At 46.9% G+C, this 18395-nt stretch overlaps 1 protein-coding gene across 3 annotated transcripts in view; it reads left to right on the forward strand.

Annotated features, from left to right (window-relative positions):
- The window catches only part of DVL3 (dishevelled segment polarity protein 3), a 327108-nt gene that overhangs the window by 141069 nt on the left and 167644 nt on the right, over window positions 1-18395 (forward strand). For all 3 annotated transcript variants that reach the window (XM_082249429.1, XM_082249427.1, XM_082249428.1), the window contains exon 3: window positions 7044-7165. In XM_082249429.1, the coding sequence (XP_082105555.1) occupies window positions 7044-7165 (122 nt within the window). The remainder of the gene's footprint in view (window positions 1-7043; window positions 7166-18395) is intronic.

Below are 18395 nucleotides of genomic sequence, written 5' to 3' on the forward strand. Positions count from 1 at the left end.
GGGGCTACAGTCTCAGCCTTTCTTCTTGATTTTATTTCTGCTAAATGTTTTTTTCTTTACACTACTAGCTTTTTATTTGTTCCTGTGCTTAGTCAGACTGACGGAAGACAACAGCGTTTGCGGAGCTGGGATTTGGAGTGGTTGTACTAGAGCCTTACGAAATCCCAGCCCGCCATCGAGCGTTTAGCAGGCTATGCGTACGCCCAGGCCTCGTAAACGACCTGTCCCTTTCCTCAGGGACAAAGCCCGCGAAGTGGCCACTTCACTAGGATGCCTCAACTGCGGTACGCCGCGTGTTGCTAGAATCTTTTTTTTTTTTTTCACGGAGCGGATGACATTTCTGTCATCCGCTCTGTAGGTCCGCATATCATCCCATCCGTTTGCGGATGATATGCGGACCTAATGTAAGTCTATGGGGGTTTGCGGATGTCAGCGGATGACACCGCTGACATCCGATTTTCCTTCCTTTCCGTTTTTTGAACGGAGGAAAAATAGGGTTCTGTTCCGTTCGAAAAAACGGAACAGAACTGAAAGGAAGGAAATCGGATGTCAGCGGATGGTATTCCGCTGACATCCGCAATGCCATAGACTTACATTATGTCCGCAAATCATCCGCAAAAAAATAGGATGATTTGCGGACATACGGAACGCCCATGTGAAAGAGGCCTAAGTCCCCGTTCACACTAAGGCGACCTATGAGGCGACCTGACCGCGACCTCAGAGGTCGCCACCCCAAGTCGGATCGCCCCTATGTGAACGGGGCCTTAATGCTGATAGGCGTTTGTTTGCAGGAGGCTTTTTTTTTTTTTCCACAGCTGTTCTCTCTGCAGCTATGCAAAGAATCGAGCATATGTGAGGTTTAGATCGTCAGGGGGGATGAATTGAGATCGCGATTTTCATACGATTAATCGTGCAGCTCTAGTCGCCATTTTGGGTGTGGGCAGGCTGTTTTGGCTTCATGTGGGCATCTACAGCCATTTTCTATAGTGTATTTCGCGCCCTTCGGGCGACATCTTTAGTGGGGCAATGTTATTTTTGCTTAGGTGCTCGGCAGCCATTTTCCTAGAGCCTCCCCATTACTTTACATTGGCAGCCATTTTTGCTTAGCTCAGACCGCTGTTGGGCCTCTAGTGGCGTGACGTAATTTCCTTCTTCTGACGGTCCGATCGTGCTGGGAGCGTGGTAACACTTCTAGGGGGCTTTGGTGCTGGTTTTTTGGGGTACTTCCTTTGCTGGTAGTATTATATTCGGTTCTTTAGCGATATAGACTAGTCCTCATTGCGGTGGGTTCCGCCGCTGTCACTTATTTAAAGGGCCAGCGCAATACTTTTTACAAGTGTGTTATGGAGTCCCAGGACAGCAAATTCCCCCCAGCCCTGGTGGAGGGCTCAGGTACGCCTGAATCCTCTGCAATGGGCTCCCTTACTGCTGCATTTGCGACTTTAGCATCTAAAGTGGATTTGTTGATGTCTGAGCGGGCCTCTAAAGAAACTGTGAACGAACAATGGTGCAATTTGAAGCGCAATTTTGTGGTACCTATGCGGTTTCACTACCGTTATCCGTTTGCGTTGCCAACGGATTCGCGCTGGACTGTGCCTCCGAAGGTGGGCCACACAGTATCCAGATTGAACAAGGCCACTCTTATGCCCACGGAGGATTCTCCGGTGTTTAGGGACCCGTCCGATAGGCGGATGGAATCTCTTACCCTCCAATCCTATATGGTGGCTGGTTCCTTGATGAAACCTATTTTCGCCTCTGTGATGGTCTCTCAGGCTGTGGTGGAGTGGACTAAGGTGCTCAGATGCACTCTTGTGGCTGATTCTGCCCCTCCTGCTACTTTGGAGATGGTGGACCAAATTATTCAGGCGGTTTTATACCTGTGTGCCGCGGCCTTGGATGAGGCTCCTTTAATCTCACGTTTATCTGCTGTTACAGCGATAATCCGTCGCATTGTGTGGCTGAAGTGCTGGTCGGCCGACCAAACTTCCAGGAAGACGGTGGCTGACATCCCTTATGAAGGGAATTGCCTCTTTGAGGACTCTTTGGATGAGTTGGTCAAAGGGGTCACAGGGGGTAAGAGCACTCTGCTGCCCCAAGCGCCCAAGGGCAAGTTTTTCCGCGGTAAGCGGGGCCCTTCCTTTAAACCTAATCAGGGGGTCCTTTCGTGCCTTCAAGGCACAGGACAAGGGCAAATCCTTCAAGGCCTCTGGTGGCCAGAAGAAGCCTTGGGCAGGCAAGTCTAAAGCCGCCCGGTCTGGCACGGCAACCCTGTCCACTTCAACCTGAAGGGACGCCCTCACCTGTTTCATGGATGGGGGGACGTCTTCGTTGTTTTCCCGAACCTTAGCTGACCATAATTCAGGACAGGTGGGTTCAGGAACTCATTCGGTCTGGGTACAAGATCGAATTTCGATCACGTCCGGCAGACAGATTCTTTCCCTGAAATCTTCATTTGACCCCAGATGTCCAAACTGCTGATCAAGCTGATAGCGCTGACGGTGGATCCGCGACCGGATCGGGCCCCAAATTTAGGAAGCGGCTTTGGGTCCTACTTAAGGCTGGCTGACCGAGCTGCTGACCAGGGTGATAGAGCAGCAGATGGGCATCCGCCCCCCCCCCCTCAGGGGGGGTGGACATATGGACTGCCTGTTGCCCCCCTTGAACCGGGGGGGCGCCGTGGGGACATTGTTGTGATGGGGTACTCTGCCTGCGCGTCTGCGTCACGGCTGGCCCTCTCTTCCTCTTTTATAGGGAGCTATGTCCTCAGGTAATTTCTGGTCTTTAGCCGGCGTCTCCTTGCAGGACTGCGGTCAGCGACCTCCCCTGCTTGATATGCTCCCAGGGAGAGCTTAGCATATAGCTAATAGCTAATGGGTCTGCATCCACACACTTCGGGTGCTCAGCAGTGAGGATGATTCTTTTTTTTTTTTTTTACTGCACATGCAAGGACACTGGTGGATGCACTGATTGTATCGGTACAGAAATTTTTAACATGAGGGGTGACTGTTCACTCGAGACCCGCAGATCACCTAAAGGGGGCAAGGGTACTCCCTTTTCCCTTTTGTTGTTCTAATTGCAATAAAGGTAACCACACTTGGTGTGGCTAAAAAACTTGTCTGAGGAACAGGCTTCTTAAAAGGCTCTACAGATCTCCCTTTTATGGGGGACCGCCTATTTGGGTCCTTGATGGAATCCGCTAAGGGCGAGTCACTGCGTAATAGACTGAACCCTTATTTTTCACGCAGGAGTAAGGGGTGATTGTGACGGTTCCCTCTTTGGAACGTTTTCAGGGTTTCTATTCAAACCTGTTTACTGTGCCCTGAAAAGCAGGCAAAGTACGTCCAATTCTGGACATCAAGATGAACTGAGGTACAAAAGTTTTGAATAGAATCCATTAGAACGGTAGTGGCGTCTCTACACCAAGGAGACTTTTTGTCCTCTATAGATGTCAAGGACGCATATCTACATGTCCCGATCTATGCTGCACACCAATGTTTTCTTCGCTTCGCTATAGGAGAGGAGCATTATCAATTTGTAGTGTTACACTTTGTTCTTGCCTCCGCCCCCAGGGTCTTTACCAAGGTGCTGGCTCCGGTGTTGGCATTACTGTGCCAACGAGGGATTTCTGTACTGGGATACCTGGACGATCTCCTATTGAGGGCGGACTCTCATTCAGCCCTGTAGGGCGACTTGACAATGACTGTACAGACTCTGCAAGAGTTTGGTTGGAACATCAATTTAAAAAAATCTGCCCTGATACCTTCATTAAGACTGGATTATCTGGGCCTGACTCTGGGTTCTGCTTTGGCGAGGGTCTTTAATTCTCTGGACAATCTGCCTAAATTTCAGGGGGTGATTCATTTGCTGTTGGCAAGCAATCTGTCCTCTCTGCGGACTTGCATGCGTGGATTAGGTTTGATGGTGTCAACCTTCTAGGCGGTTCCGTTTGCTCAGTTCCACGCAAGACCCTCACAAGGGGAGATTTTCGTCAAATGGAACAAAGATCCAAAGTCCTAGGACACTTTGATTCGGTTGTCACAACCCAAATATTGCTCTTCTATGGTGGCTTCACTCGTTAGCACTACGCCAGGGAAAGTACTTCCTTCCATTGTATTGGACGGTGGTAACCACGGACGCCAGCCTGTCAGGCTGCGAGGAGTGCTGGGGAGGTTCTGCGCCCAGGTGTCCAAAACTTCTGATTAAAATATTTTGGAGCTCAGAGCGATGAAGCTTTGCCTGAGCCACTGGACAAATTTTCTGCAAGATTGTCTGGTCCGGATTCAATCAGACAATGCCAAGGCCGTAACTTACATCAATCATCATGGGGGCACCAAGAGTGTCTTGGTGGCCCGGGAGGTGGCGGAGATCATGGATTGGGCGGAAACGTTTGCTCTAGCCCTCTCTGCTGTGCACATCCTAGGTGTGGAGAACTGGCAGGTGGATTACCTGACTCAAATGAGAAATTTGGGGAGATTCCTTTGCTTGCCTTGTCTCGGAAGGTTGCCGTTTTGGTGGCTATTACTTCTGCCAGCCGAGTATCTGAATTGGGAGCTTCTTCCTGCCGCTCAACTTATCTGGTGGTCCACAGAGATAAAGTGCTACTCTGACCTAATCAGTAATTTCTTCCTTAGGTGGTTTCTGATTTTTATTTGAATAAAGACATTGTGCTGCCTTCACTTTGTCCTAAGCCAAAGCATTCCAAGAAAATGGCATTGCATTCTTTGGCTGTGGTGCAGGCGATCAGGTTTTACTTGGAGGCCACTGAGTCTTTAAGAAAATCAGACGCTCTTTTTGTTCTTACCGAAGGACCTCGTAAAGGATTGACTGCGTCTGCTGTGACCATGTCCAGATGGATCAGGCAGACAGTAGTTTTCAGGCTTATTCACCGAAGGGTCAGGTTCCTCCTTTCCCAGCGCAGGTGCATTCTTCTAGAGCTCTGAGTGCCTCTTGGGCTTTTCGCCATCAGGCGCCAGTGCTGCAAGTTTGTAAGGCGGCAAATTGGTCGTCTGTGCATACATTCACAAAATTCTACAAAATAGATGTGTTGGCATCTGTAGAAGCTTTCTTTGGCCGCAAGGTTTTGCAGGCTGCTGTTTAACCACTTTAGCTCTGGCCACTGTGCTGCTACTGCGGCACAGTGGCTCGTTATCGTCCAGCGACGTAGACCTACGTTGCTGGACTCCTCCCCCTGTAGGCTGCGCTCGCGCGCCGCCCGAGGCGTGCTCCCGCTGTTTTCATTCACAGCGGGAGTCGGGCCAGGGGAGGAGCGGCGGCGATCGCCGCCGCTCTTCCCCGATCGTTGGGGAATCTAGTTTGGAGATCCGCCCGCCTGTGTAAACAGAGCGGGTGGATCTCCTAAGTGACAGGGAGTGACAGATCGGAGTGTTCAGCATAGCTGAACATCCGATCTGTCCCTGGCTCACTCAGTCACCTCCTCCCACACACGTTAGTAAGCACCAGGCATACATTAACCCCTCTCTCTCCAATAAAATTAACCCCTTCCCTGCCAGTGTCATTTTTACAGTAACAGTGCATATGTATAGCACTGATTACTGCAGTAATGTCACTGGTACCCCCAAAAGTGTCAAAAATGTTAGTCAAGGGTCCGATCTGTCCGCCGCAATGTCGCAGTCCCGCAAAAAAAATCGCAAATCGCCGCCATTACTCGTTAAAAAAAAAAAACACCAAAAATGACAGAAATCGTTCCCTTAGTTAGTAAACACAATAACTTTTGCGCAAACCAATCAAAATACGCTTATTGTGATTTTTTTTTTTTTTTTTTTACCAAACATAGGTAGCAGAAAACAAATAGGCCAAAAATTAAAAAAAAAATAGATTTTTACATATTTTTTGGGAGGAATTTCATATAAAACAATGTTACAAATATTATTTTTTCAAAATAAACGCTATTTTTGTTTATAGCGCAAAAAGTAAAAATCGCACAGGTGACCAAAAGAAAGCTCTATTTGTGGGGAAAAAAGGACATAAATTTCGTTTGGGTACGGCGTCGCACGACCGCGCAATTGTCAGTTAAAGTCGCACAGCGCTGAATCGCAAAAAGTGGCCTGGACGTAAGACCGCAAAATCCTCCGGTGGTAAAGTGGTTAAAGAGAATCTTTTTTGTTTCTCTTTGAGGGTGTATGTTTGTTTTTTCATGGTGAGCTCCAGTTACTCCTGGTTGAGCTCCATGTTACCTGATTAGCTGGGTTTAGCCTTTGGGGATTTACGTCTTCTTGCATTGTCTTCCCACCCCTTATAATTATACTGCTTCGGGACATCCCTACTAGTATTGAAGATGGAGCTGCTTCTGTCAATGAATGATAGAGAAAACTGGATTTTTGTAAGAATTTAACGTAAAATCCTTTTTTCTGAAGTTCGACAGACGCAGCACCCTCCCCTCTACTTCTGAGTAAGTAGGGTTATTTTTGTATTCTAAATAATGCTTGCAACTTAACTATTTGCTGATAGCAGAGTGTGCGGGGTAATGCCTGCAGCGACAGCCCCATAGGCGTGGTTTAACTTTTTTCTGCCTAGTGCCTATTCCTGATTTGAAGAGCATAACCCGGTAGTCTAAAGAAGATGGAGCTGCGTCTGTCGAACTTCTGAGAAAAAGATTTTACGGTAAGTTCTTAAATCATTTTTTTTCCCTAATATGGTACATTTTCTCCGTTTTAAACATTTGATGTGTTCTTCATTTTTTGTAAATAAAATATGGGTTTGAGATTTGCAGATCATTGCATTTTGTCCTCATTTTTTTTTTTTTTTTTTGGAATTGGGGTTGTAGTCATTTTAAAAATGCCTTTTTGAAATTTGATGTTCTCCTTGCTCTCACCAGAGAAGGCTTTCTTGTTGAAATACCGTAATAATAGTATGCTCAGGCTCAGAAATGCAAAACACATTTCCTGGTTTCACCACATGGTGGTAGCAAAAACATTAGTAATGTAGTGGCTATGGAAGGATGATTGGATTTGCAATTAATCTGAAATTCATGTTTTAGAAAATGCAACCATTCATGTTTTCTGAAATTTGGTTTGTCTTAACAGCTTGTATCTGCTGAAGGCTCGCAATCAGATGCTGGCTCCGTCTGTGCCGATAATCAGTCTGATTTGCCTCCACCAATTGAAAGGACAGGAGGAATTGGAGATTCTCGTCCACCTTCATTTCAGTAAGTATATGCACTGCATTTATTAGTCATTTTACCTAACCATATAAGTGAATATTGCTTTCTCTTTTATTCATTGACCGACACAGCCCTCCATAAATCACAACTACAGGGTTATATCACCTTCTGCAGGAGTTTGACTTGGCAGGACAAAAAACACTTGGCTATGCACATGGGCCATCCTCAGCTGGTGTAGAACACCCTCTTTGCTATAGATATTTTTTCTCTATTGTTCATCGACAGACGCAGCCTCATCTCCATGTGCTGAGTGAGTTATGCTGCCACCTGCAGGAGTAGTCTAGGCAGTACTTTAGTACAAAACTTTTAACATGTACACGCCCACGGGGCTGTGCCTCCAGGCATAACCCCCACTGCCACAGCCCAGCACATCCGTCTTTCTGCCTAGAGAAGGAGTAGGACCTAGGTTTCCTGCTGGGACTTTTTTTTTTTTTTCTTATTCTTTTCAGAATATTTTCTTTTTATTTCTCTTTACTCACTTGCTAGCTAGTGTTCAGGGAAGAATTTTCCTGGTGATCTACAAGCAACGATGCCGGGGGGGGGGTCTTCGCACTGGATAATCTAGATCCTTATGGTTCCCCCCCAGTCTGGCCTACGAGCATGAGCAGGTTATAGTCCTGACCTAGGCCTAGCCACGACAATGCCCCTTTTCCGGATGGGGGCGAACCTGCAAGCCGGGACGCAACGACCTGGAACGCCCTGAGTCGCAGCGTACCCCTCGGCTGGCTGCACCTCCCACTCAGGTGGGAGGCAGTCTGCCCGGAGCGGAGCCTACCCGGTCCATGGTATGGTGGCATGGTATGGTGAGTAAATGTGCCCCCCTTGGTGGCCTTTGGGGGATGTGGGCCCTCTCCTGGGGATAATGGGATTTGTGCCTCCCAAAAAAATCCCCCTGGCCTGCCTGGGGCCCGGTCTGTGTGTCATAACCTCCTTCCTTCCCTGTCCCTGCAGTGGCTGTGTCTAGAGCGCCTGGCGCCCTGGTGGGGGGGGGGGGGTGTGACATAGTACCTTAGGCTTGCTGGTTTCTATTGTGGTTCCTGAGGCCTTCATGTGTCGGTCCCTAGCCGAATGGTTCGCCATGGGCGCCACCATCTTAAGTGTGGGCAATGTGAATTTTTCCCCATAAACTTGTATGGGGCAGTCCTTTTTCCTGTAGCTTCCTATGGATATGTATGGGCATCCATCTTTGTGTAGCCCTTGTGCTATGCTGAGTAGTGTGACCTTCCTCAGACGACATCACTTCCTGTCCATTTGTTTCCTGCTACTGGCCGAGGTCACTTCCTGTCTTTCTCTCCATGCTGCTGGAAGAATAAGGAGGGCAGTTTGTCTGAGGTGGTACAGTACTACGGGGTCCCTGCAAGCATATTCCTGCACTTTCTGCTGTCAGTTTTGTTTAAAGGGGTTCCCTTCAGACCACTGTGATCGGTGGTGGATACTGCGAATCGGCGCTCTTAAAGCGACAGTACTCCGTTCTTTGAAAATTGCCATATGGAGTCCCAATCTAAGCAATCACCCTCAGACCCATTCTGTGCGACTCCTGGACAGTCCGGATTGCAGTCGCTGGCCGCGATTTCAGTAGCCCTGGGAAGCCTTTGCGACTAAAGTTGATTTAGTCATGAAAAAGGTTGATAGCTGAAAAAACGGCCGCTGCCTTCTCCATCTATGGAGATGTCCTCTGATTCAGAGGCTGATGGGTTCGCCCCGGACGCCCCCCCACCTGAGAGCTCGCAGTCAGATGGTGAAGAGGACCTGTCGTCTTCAGCTTCAGCGCCGGAACGCATATTGGAGGAAGCCCTGATTATTTCAGTACGGGATACTTTAAAATTGGCTGATGAGCCCATGCCGGCAGGGACGCGGGTGGTTTTTGGCTCTCAGAAGTCTCCAAAAGCTGACAGGGTTTTCCCTTGTCTCGACACTTTTCACGATATTGTGAATGACCAATGGTGGCGCGTTAAGCACGTGTTAGTGGTGCCAAAACGCTTTAAACGCCGGAACCCTTTTGCTGAAAAGGTCTCCAACCGTTGAACGGTGCCGCCTAAGGTGGACCATCCTGTTTCCTGTTTTCCTCCAGAACAGCTTGAACTGTTGACCAGTGGATCCAAAGTCTGGTGTTCTTGTGTGATGCATCTATGGATGGGGCTCCCCATTGTTTTAAGATGCATGGTTTGGTTGAAAAGCTGGTCGGCTGACCTAGCTTCTAAGAAAGCCCTGGCTGATCTCCCCTTTCTGGGAGAATGTTTTTTTGGTGACTCATTGGACGAGTTAATAAAAGGCCTGAATGGCGGGATGAGTACTCTTCTTCCTCAATCGTCCAAGGCTAAGACACCCCGTACGAAGCGGGTTCCCTCCTCTTCTGCTCATAGACAGTTTTTTTGTGCTTCCGGGGCGCAAGAAAAAGGTAAGCCGTTCAGAACTTCTGGAGTAAATAAGAAGCCTTGGGGCAAGCCCAAGGCCAGTCAGTCCGGTGCTGCAGACAAGTCCTCTTCAGCTTGAAGGGGCGCCCTCACCCATCTCAGGGGTGGGACGTCTGCACTTCTTTCAGGAACCCTGGACTTCCTTCATTCAGGACGATTGGGTTCGCAAACTGATTTGCTCCGGGTACATGATCGAATTTTGGTCCCGGCCAAGGGACAGGTTCTTAAAGTCGAATCCGCACCTGTCTCCGGAGAGTTTGAAGGATCTGCAGGAGGCTGTGCGAGATCTCCTGGCTCAAGGGGTGATTGTGCTGGTTCCTCTGCGGGAACGCTCTCAAGGTTTCCATTCAAATCTGTTCACGGTGCCCAGAAAGGAGGGCAAAAAGCGTCCAATCCTGGACCTCAAGGCTCTGAACCGCTTTGTGTGGGTGCAGACGTTTGGAATGGAGTGCATTCGGTCAGTGGTGGCATCTTTGAATCAGGGGGATTTTCTTGCTTCCATTGATCTCAAAGGTGCGTATCTCCATGTCCCCATATTTAAGGGACACCATCGATTCCTCCGCTTTGCGGTGGCAGAGGAGCACTTTCAATTTGTGGCATTACCCTTTGGTCTCGCCTTGGCTCCCAGAGTTTTACCAAGGTCCTAGCCCCTGTGCCTGCCTTGTTACGTCAACCAGGTATCTCTATTGTGGGATATCTTGACGATCTCCTCCTGTTGCGAGCAGTCTCTGATTCGGATCTGCTGGACAACGTCTCCATCACCATTCGGACACCTGACACCGTCCGTGCGGGTCACCTATCTGGGACTAATCTTCCACTCTGCTCTGGCGAGGGTATTTCTTCCCTTGCACAAGCTTCAGAAGTTGCAAAGAGTGGTCCGGTTGCTGATGGAGACCGATCAGTCCTCATTGCGGGCTTGCATATGAGGGCCCTGGGTCTGATGGTCTCGACCTTCGAAGCAGTCCCATTTTTGTCAGTCTCACATGAGATAGTTGCAGTAAGATTCTGGCAAAATGGAACAGAGATCCTCGGTGCTTGGACCTAAAGATTCGGTTGAGCCATCTCACGAAGTCGGCTCGCTTGGTGGCTCCAGTCACCTGTTCTGTGCCAAGGCAAGTCCTTCCTGTCTGTGTTTTGGACGATGGTAACCATGGACGCCTTTCAGGCTGGCATGGAGTGCTGGGGAAGCTCTGTGCCCAGGGAAGAGTCTTCCTTGCCGATCAATATTCTGGAGCTGAGAGCTATCAAGCTCTGCCTGCTTCACTGGACGAGTCGGCTACGCAGCTCTCTGGTTCGGGTTCAGTCAGACGATGCCACCAATGCCACGGCGGTGGCTTACATCAATCACCAAGGGGGCACCAGGAGTGCAATGGCGGCCAAGAAGGTGGCCGAGATTCTGATGTGGGCGGAACACAATGTTCTGCCTCTTTCCGCAGTCCAAATCCTGGGTGTGGAGAATTGGCAGGCGGATTACCTGAGTCGTCAGGTGTTGGATCAAGGGGAATGGTCCCTTTTATCCGGAGGTGTTTCATCTCCTGTGTGCCCGGTGGGGGACTCCGGAGGTGGATCTGTTTGCATCTCGTCTCAACAGAAAAGTTCAGAGGTTTGTGGCCAGGTCTCGGTATCCTCTGGCCGACACCACAGACGCACTGGTGGCTCCTTGGGGTCAGTATCGGCTGATCTATGTGTTCCCTTCGCTCAAACTCCTGCTGAGGCTTCTGGGCAGAATAGCAGTGGAGTGGATTCTGATCACTCTCGTGGCCCCACACTGGCCTCGCCGGTCTTGGTATGCAGCTCTGGTAAGGTTGTTCAACGATGCTTCTTGGAGACTTCCTCTCAGGGAAGATCTGCTGTTTCAGGGCCGATCTTCCACCCTGCTTTGCGGTCACTGGCTTTAACGGCATGGCGGTTAAAAGCCAGGTATTGAAGGACAGCGGTCTTTCTGACTCAGATTCCTACACTGTTGAAGGCTAGAAAATCTACCTCCAGGATGATCTATCCTCATACGTGGAAATCGTACATCCCATAGTGTAAAACGCTGAAGGTGCATCCTCGCTTTTTTCGGTGGCTAGGATTTTGACCTTTCTCCAAAGAGGGGTTGAACAGTGGTTGGCCTTGGGTACTATAAAACGCTAAGTGTTTGCTTTTGGCTGTGTTTTTTCAGCACCCTTAAGCACCCAGCATGCTTTGATTCTGACTTTTGTTCAAGGGGTTCACCATATGGCTTCTCCGAGACGATCCCCGTTACCTCCGTGGGATCTTAACTTGGCACTGTCTGTTCTTCAAAAAATTCCCTTTGAGACCATTAGGGTGATTCCTCTGCTTACACGGTCACAGAAGGTAGCCTTTTTGGTGGCTATTACCTCTGCTCACAGAGTATCTGAATTGGCGGCTCTATCCTGCCGTTCATCTTATCTGGTGGTCCACAGAGATAAGGTGGTACTTCAACCTAATCAGTCGTTTCTTCCTAAGATGGTTTCTGATTTCCATTTGAATGAAGACATTGTGCTGCCTTCCCTCTGTCCTAAGCCCAAGCATCCAAAGGAAATTGCCTTGCATTCTTTGGATGTGGCTCGGGCAATTAGGGTTTACCTGGCGGCTAATACATTTTTTTTTTTTTTTTTTCAGGAAATCAAACTTTTTTTCAACACGGAAGGACCTCGAAAGGGATTGGCTGTGTCTGCCACGACCATATCCAGATGGATCAGGCAGGCGGTGGTACAGGCTTATTCACTGAAGGGTCAGGTTCCGCCTTTCCCTGTGAAGGTGCATTCTACTAGGGCACTGAGTTAGAGCTGCACGATTAATCGCGATCTCGATTCACCCCCTCTGCCGATCTAAACCTGACATATGCTCGATTCTTTGCATAGCTGCAGAGAGAACAGCTGTGGAAAAAAAAAGCCTCCTGGCAAATACCTATCAGCATCTCCCAGTAACTATAAACAAAATGATTACATTGTATCTTTTCCTTCCCTCTGCCAGGGAGAAAGGAAGTTTAACCTCTTAAAGACTAGACCTTTTCCTGACACTTGTTGCTTGCAAGTTAAAATCATTTTTTTTTGCTAGAAAAGTACTTGGAACCCCCAAACATTGTATATATTTTTTTAGCAGAGACCCTACAGAATAAAATGGCGATTGTTGTAATATTTTATGTCACACTGTATTTGCGCAGCAGTCTTTCAAACGCAATTAATAGACTTTAATGAATAAAAAAAAAACGTAACAGTAAAGTTATCCCAATTTTTTTTTTTTTACACAGAGAATCGTGAGAGAATCGTGATCTTTATTCCAAGCTAAAAAATCGTGATTCTCATTTTGGCCAGAATCGTGCAGCTCTACACTGAGTGCCTCTTGGGCTTTTCGCCATCAGGCATCAGTAATTTAAGTTTGCAAGGCGGCAACTTGGTCGTCTGTACTCACGTTCACAAAATTCTACAAACTAGATTTGTTGGCATCCTCTGATGCTTCTTTTGGCCACAAAGTTTTGTAGGCTGCTGTTTAAAAGAGAAAATATTCTCTTTTGAGGATGTAGGTTTTCTAGGTGAGCTCCAGTTGTTTCTGGTTGAGCTTTATGTTCACTGGTTGGCTACGTTTAGCCTTTAGGGAATTATGTTCTTTTCTGCGTTGTTTTCCCATCCCTCATGCAAATTCTGCTTTGGGACGTCCCAATGGTCAAGAAGAATATGGAGCTGCGTCTGTCAATGAACCATAGAGAGAACTGGATTTTTGACTTACCGTAAAATACTTTTCTCTGAAGTTCATTGACAGACGTAGCACCCGCCCCTCTATTTCTGAGTGGGATGGGGTTTTTTTCTTCTAAACCCTGCTTGCAACAAAACTGAATCCTATAGCAGAGTGAGTGGTTGTATGCCTGAAGGGACTGCCCCATAGGCGTGGTAAAGATTTTTCCTGCCTAGTGTCCTACTCCTATAGAGGCAGTATAACCCAATGGTCAAGAAAAATATGGAGCTGGGTCTGTCAATGAACTTAAGAGAAAAGGGTTTTACGGTAAGTCGAAAATCCATAGGTAGTCGAATAAACCAATGGGATAACCAAAATAGGAATATATTAAGATCTAAATCCCAGTAAAACACAAAATAGCAGCCAATTTCTAGTAGTGTTACTGCATACGAGGAAATAATTGAATGTAATCTAAATTGGCGCTAAAATCGCAGATATCTAATAAATAGTAAATGTGGTCAAAATCGCATACATACACAGGTATAATAAGTCCAAAAACCACTCAATCGTGCATAAATAAATATAAAATATATGTAAAATGGAATTCATAAGTGAAACAATGTATAAGTATATGTGTAATCTTCAATAAAAAACACACAATGCACTCGGTGTGAAACAAGATAGTCCAAAGGGTTCCAATAAGAAACCAAAAATAGTAAAAATATAAATTAACAGTGACAATGAAGTCCAACAAAATCCGTGACAATCATCACAAATGGAAAAGGTAAAAAGGTGTTTCCCGTGTGACAGGAAGGTTCCCAAAGACCAGCAAATAGCAAGCCACCTAAGGGTGCAGTGGCCGCTCACCTCACTGAGGATAAATAATCGCATTCAGATTAATCCAAAACAGGAATATGAACGAGATCCTCCTCATTGATGGTGATTAGACTCAAAGTAGGGATAATAGCCACCATGAAATACATTCCTTGTATATTAATCCTTCACAGCAGCTCATGGAAAGAAAAAAGTGGGGCTCAATAATTTAGTATAATACGATAAAAGTTTTATTAAAACAAGCAACTTACATTACAAATCACGATGTGCTGTGTAAATAGAAGACCAGCAGGGCCTCCAGAAGGTGTCCAGCTTCAGGAATACAGACTTCCGGTTTCCTGACGTCATCCGGCTCCTCCCCAAAGCTTGGCGTCACAAATGTCGTGACTTTATCAAGCGCCGATCTATTACATTCAAGTAAAAAATCCAGTTTTTTCTTTCTTTTTTAAGGCCTTTTTATTTCTGAATCCTTTAGATAATATTTTTTATCAGGGCTCGACGAACCCCAGGTGCCAGCTCATATTGCCGACTAAAATTGGCGGCCTGGGCTACACTCGCTTAGATGCTGCGCCGGCCGGTTATTTAGGCAGCGGCTTTGCGGCCTGCTGTAGGGTGACACTTCCATCGGAGAACTGTCGCCCTCTTGCGTTGACCGGGGCTGCAACAAGCAGTCCCTGGCAGCGCTAAGGGTTTCCACTGCCTGTTCTCACTGCTCGGAGAAGAGGTCGAGGGCTTGATCTGGCGCCCTGACCTTACCGGTGAGTGGACAGGGAGTGTGGGGCAGCTGGTCGGAACAGCCTCAGTTCCATTTACAACCCCACAAAGATGGAAACTGTTTTTTTTTTTTTTTTTTCACATTTGAAATTCATTTTTTATCCTCTCCCTGACATGCCACACACCCGAAGGCCCTTTTCGCACAGGCTGTCTAAACAGACCCTCCAGTCTCCTCTATGGAGTGGTAGTTGTCCAATGACAACTGCCACCATCTGATCCTGTCGTCCAAAAACTGACGGATGGTGGTCCTACTATCCATCCGTCCATCGGATCGAATCAGATGGTATCGGATTGAAATGGACAGGCAGTCCATTTCCATCTGATTGCCCCATAGAGGAGAGCAGGACTGTTTCCATGTTCGCTCGCTCTGCATAGTGGAGTGGACAAGAGCTGTCCTCCACCTGCTCAGCGGGGATTAGAAGAGAAATCCCCGCTGAGCAAGCGGATTTCGCTTAGCGGAGGTGCACGTGTGAAAGGGGTTTAAGGTTGCATTAGTTAGTGGATCTCTTATCACCTCCAACTTCACTGTCCTTAGTGTGCCACTGCCCATCACACCATCAAGCCAAGTACACACGGGCCGAATGCCGGGCAACATCAGCCGGTTCTATATGCCATTAGGCATGCGTGAAAAAAAGGGCTAGCTCCTAACTTTTTTAGCTTGCTGGCTAAAGCAAATTCATCAAGCCCTGTTTTTTATGCATTGCAAGTGTTAACTACCACCACCTTCTCCAAATGGAGAAGGATCTGGGAGTCTTGGTTGATGATAGACTAGGCAACAGCATGCAATGTCAAGCGGCAGCTGCCAAAGCTAGCAGAATATTAGCATGCATAAAGGGATGTATTCCAGAGATAAGACTATAATCCTTCCACTTTATAAAACTCTGGTCCGACCGCATCTGGAGTATTCTGTCCAGTTCTGGTCGCCAGTCCTCAGAAGGGATGTGTTGGAGCTGGAAAAAGTCCAGAGAAGGGCAACTAAACTAATTAGGGGATTGGAGGACCTTGATTATGAAGAGCGTCTGCAATCGCTTGATTTATTCTCCCTGGAGAAGAGACGCCTGAGGGGGGACATGATAGCAATTTTTAAATATCTCAATGGGGATCTCAGCTTAGAAAAAAAAGCTGTTCAGTCGAAGGGATTGCATGAGGACTCGGGGGCATACAATGCGATTAGAGGAGAAGCGTTTTAACCTCAGGCAACGTGGGGGGTTCTTTACTGTTAGGGCTACAAGATTGTGGAATTCTCTACCACAAGTGGTGGTTTCTGCGGGTAGTATGGTGGCTTTCAAAAGACTATTGGACGTGCATCTCAAGGATCAGAACATTCAGGGGTATGTGAGATGTTACAGCCACACACACCTACACAGGTTGAAATGGATGGACTATTGTCTTTATTCAACCTCACCTACTATGTAACTATGTAACCACAGAAAGTCTGGAGCTATAAGTCTTGCTTAGATTACCACAATAAATCCATGTACTTATATACCGTAGTTATAATTCATTACTGTTCCTTACAGTGGGGATCGAAAGTTTGGGCACCCCAGGTAAAAAATTGTATTAATGTGCATAAAGAAGCCAAGGAAAGATGGAAAAATCTCCAAAAGGCATCAAATTACAGATTAGACATTCTTATAATATGTCAACAAAAGTTAGATTTATTTCCATCATTTTACACTTTCAGAATAACAGAAAACAAAAAAATGGCGTCTGCAAAAGTTTGGGCACCCTGCAGAGTTAATATCTTGTACTGCCCCCTTTGGCAAGTATCACAGCTTGTAAACGCTTTTTGTAGCCAGCCAAGAGTCTTTCAATTCTTGTTTGAGGTATCTTTGCCCATTCTTCCTTACAAAAGTCTTCCAGTTCTTTGAGATTTCTGGGCTGTCTGTCACGCACTGCTCTTGTAAGGTCTATATATAGATTTTCAATTATGTTGAGGTCAGGAGATTTTGAAGGCCATGGCAAAACCTTCAGTTTACGCCTCTTCATGTAATCCCCCATGGATTTCGAGGTGTGTTTTGGATCATTATCCATTTGTAGAAGCCATCCTCTCTTTAACTTCAGCTTTTTCACAGATGGCATCAAGTTACCATCCAAAATTTGCTGAAATTTTATTGAATCCATTTTTCCTTCTATTCATGAGATGTTCCCTGTGCCACTGGCTGCAATACAACCCTAAAGCATGATTGATCCACCCCCATGCTTAACAGTTGGACAGAGGTTCTTTTCATTCAATTCTGTGCCCCTTCTTCTCCAAACGTACCTTTGCTCATTCCGGCCAAAAAGTTCAATTTTAACCTCATCGGTCCAGAGAACTTGTTTCCAAAATGCATCAGGCTTGTCTATATGTTCATTTGCAAAGTTCAAACGCTAATTTTTGTGGTGAGGATGTAGAAGAGGTTTTCTTCTGATGACTCTTCCATGAAGACCATATTTGTACAAGTATCTCTTTATAGTGGAATAGTGTACCACAACTCCAGTGTCTGCCAGATCTTTCTGGAGGGATCGTGCAGTCAAACGTGGGTTTTGAATTGTTTTTCTCACAATCCTGCAAGCTGTTCTGTTTGATATTTTTCTTGGTCTTCCAGATCTTGCTTTAACTTCCACTGTTCCTGATGACTGCCATTTCTTAATTACATTCCGAACAGAGGATATTGACATCTGAAAACGCTTTGCTATCTTCTTATAGCCTTCTCCAGCTTTGTGAGGGTCCAACTATTTTCAGTTTTAGTTTTCTAGACAACTGCTTAGAAGATCCCATGGTGCTGATTATTGGGGCAAGGTCAGATGAGTCTGGGCATTTAAAACCTTTGAGATTGACATCACCTGGTCTTCCCAGATGATGATTGAGAACAATCCATGACACTGGCAGGTCTCAGCATTGCAAAGGGGGCAGTGCATGCTATGAATTCTGCAGGGTGTCCAAACTTTTGCAGACACCATTTTTTTTGTTTTCTGTAATTTTGAAAGTGTCAATGATGGAAATAAAATCTAAATTTTGACATATTATAAGAATGTCTAATCTGTAATTTGATGCCTTTTGGAGATTTTTCCATCTTTCCTTGGCTTCTTTATGCACATTAATACAAATTTTTACCTGGGGTACCCAGACTTTCGATCCCCACTGTATTCCTGCAGCTATAAGTGATCTGACCAAGTTAAGCAGGCTCAATTATCAAATAGGTCCAAAAACAAACTTAAAGTGGAGTTCCACCCAAAAGTGGAACTTCAGTTTTAGGTAGGAATAACCCCCTGACATGCCACATTTGGCATGTCATTTTTTTGAGGGGGGAGTGGGTACCTAGTTTTGACAGGTACAAGCTCCCACTTCCGCTCGGAGCGCCGCGGCGCCCTGAACGGAAGTTCTCCTCTCCCCCTCCCTCCCTGCAATCTTCTGGGCCAATCAAGATGCGCAGCGCAACTTGCGCATGCCCAGTACGTACCCGGCTGTGAAGCCGCAAACTGTCACAGCCGGGTGCCCACACCAGTGATTCCCGGCGCCGCCGAGACCA

The sequence above is a fragment of the Pelophylax lessonae genome, assembly GCF_965119305.1.
Source record: "Pelophylax lessonae genome assembly, chromosome: 3".
Classification (NCBI taxonomy): Eukaryota; Metazoa; Chordata; class Amphibia; order Anura; family Ranidae; genus Pelophylax; species Pelophylax lessonae.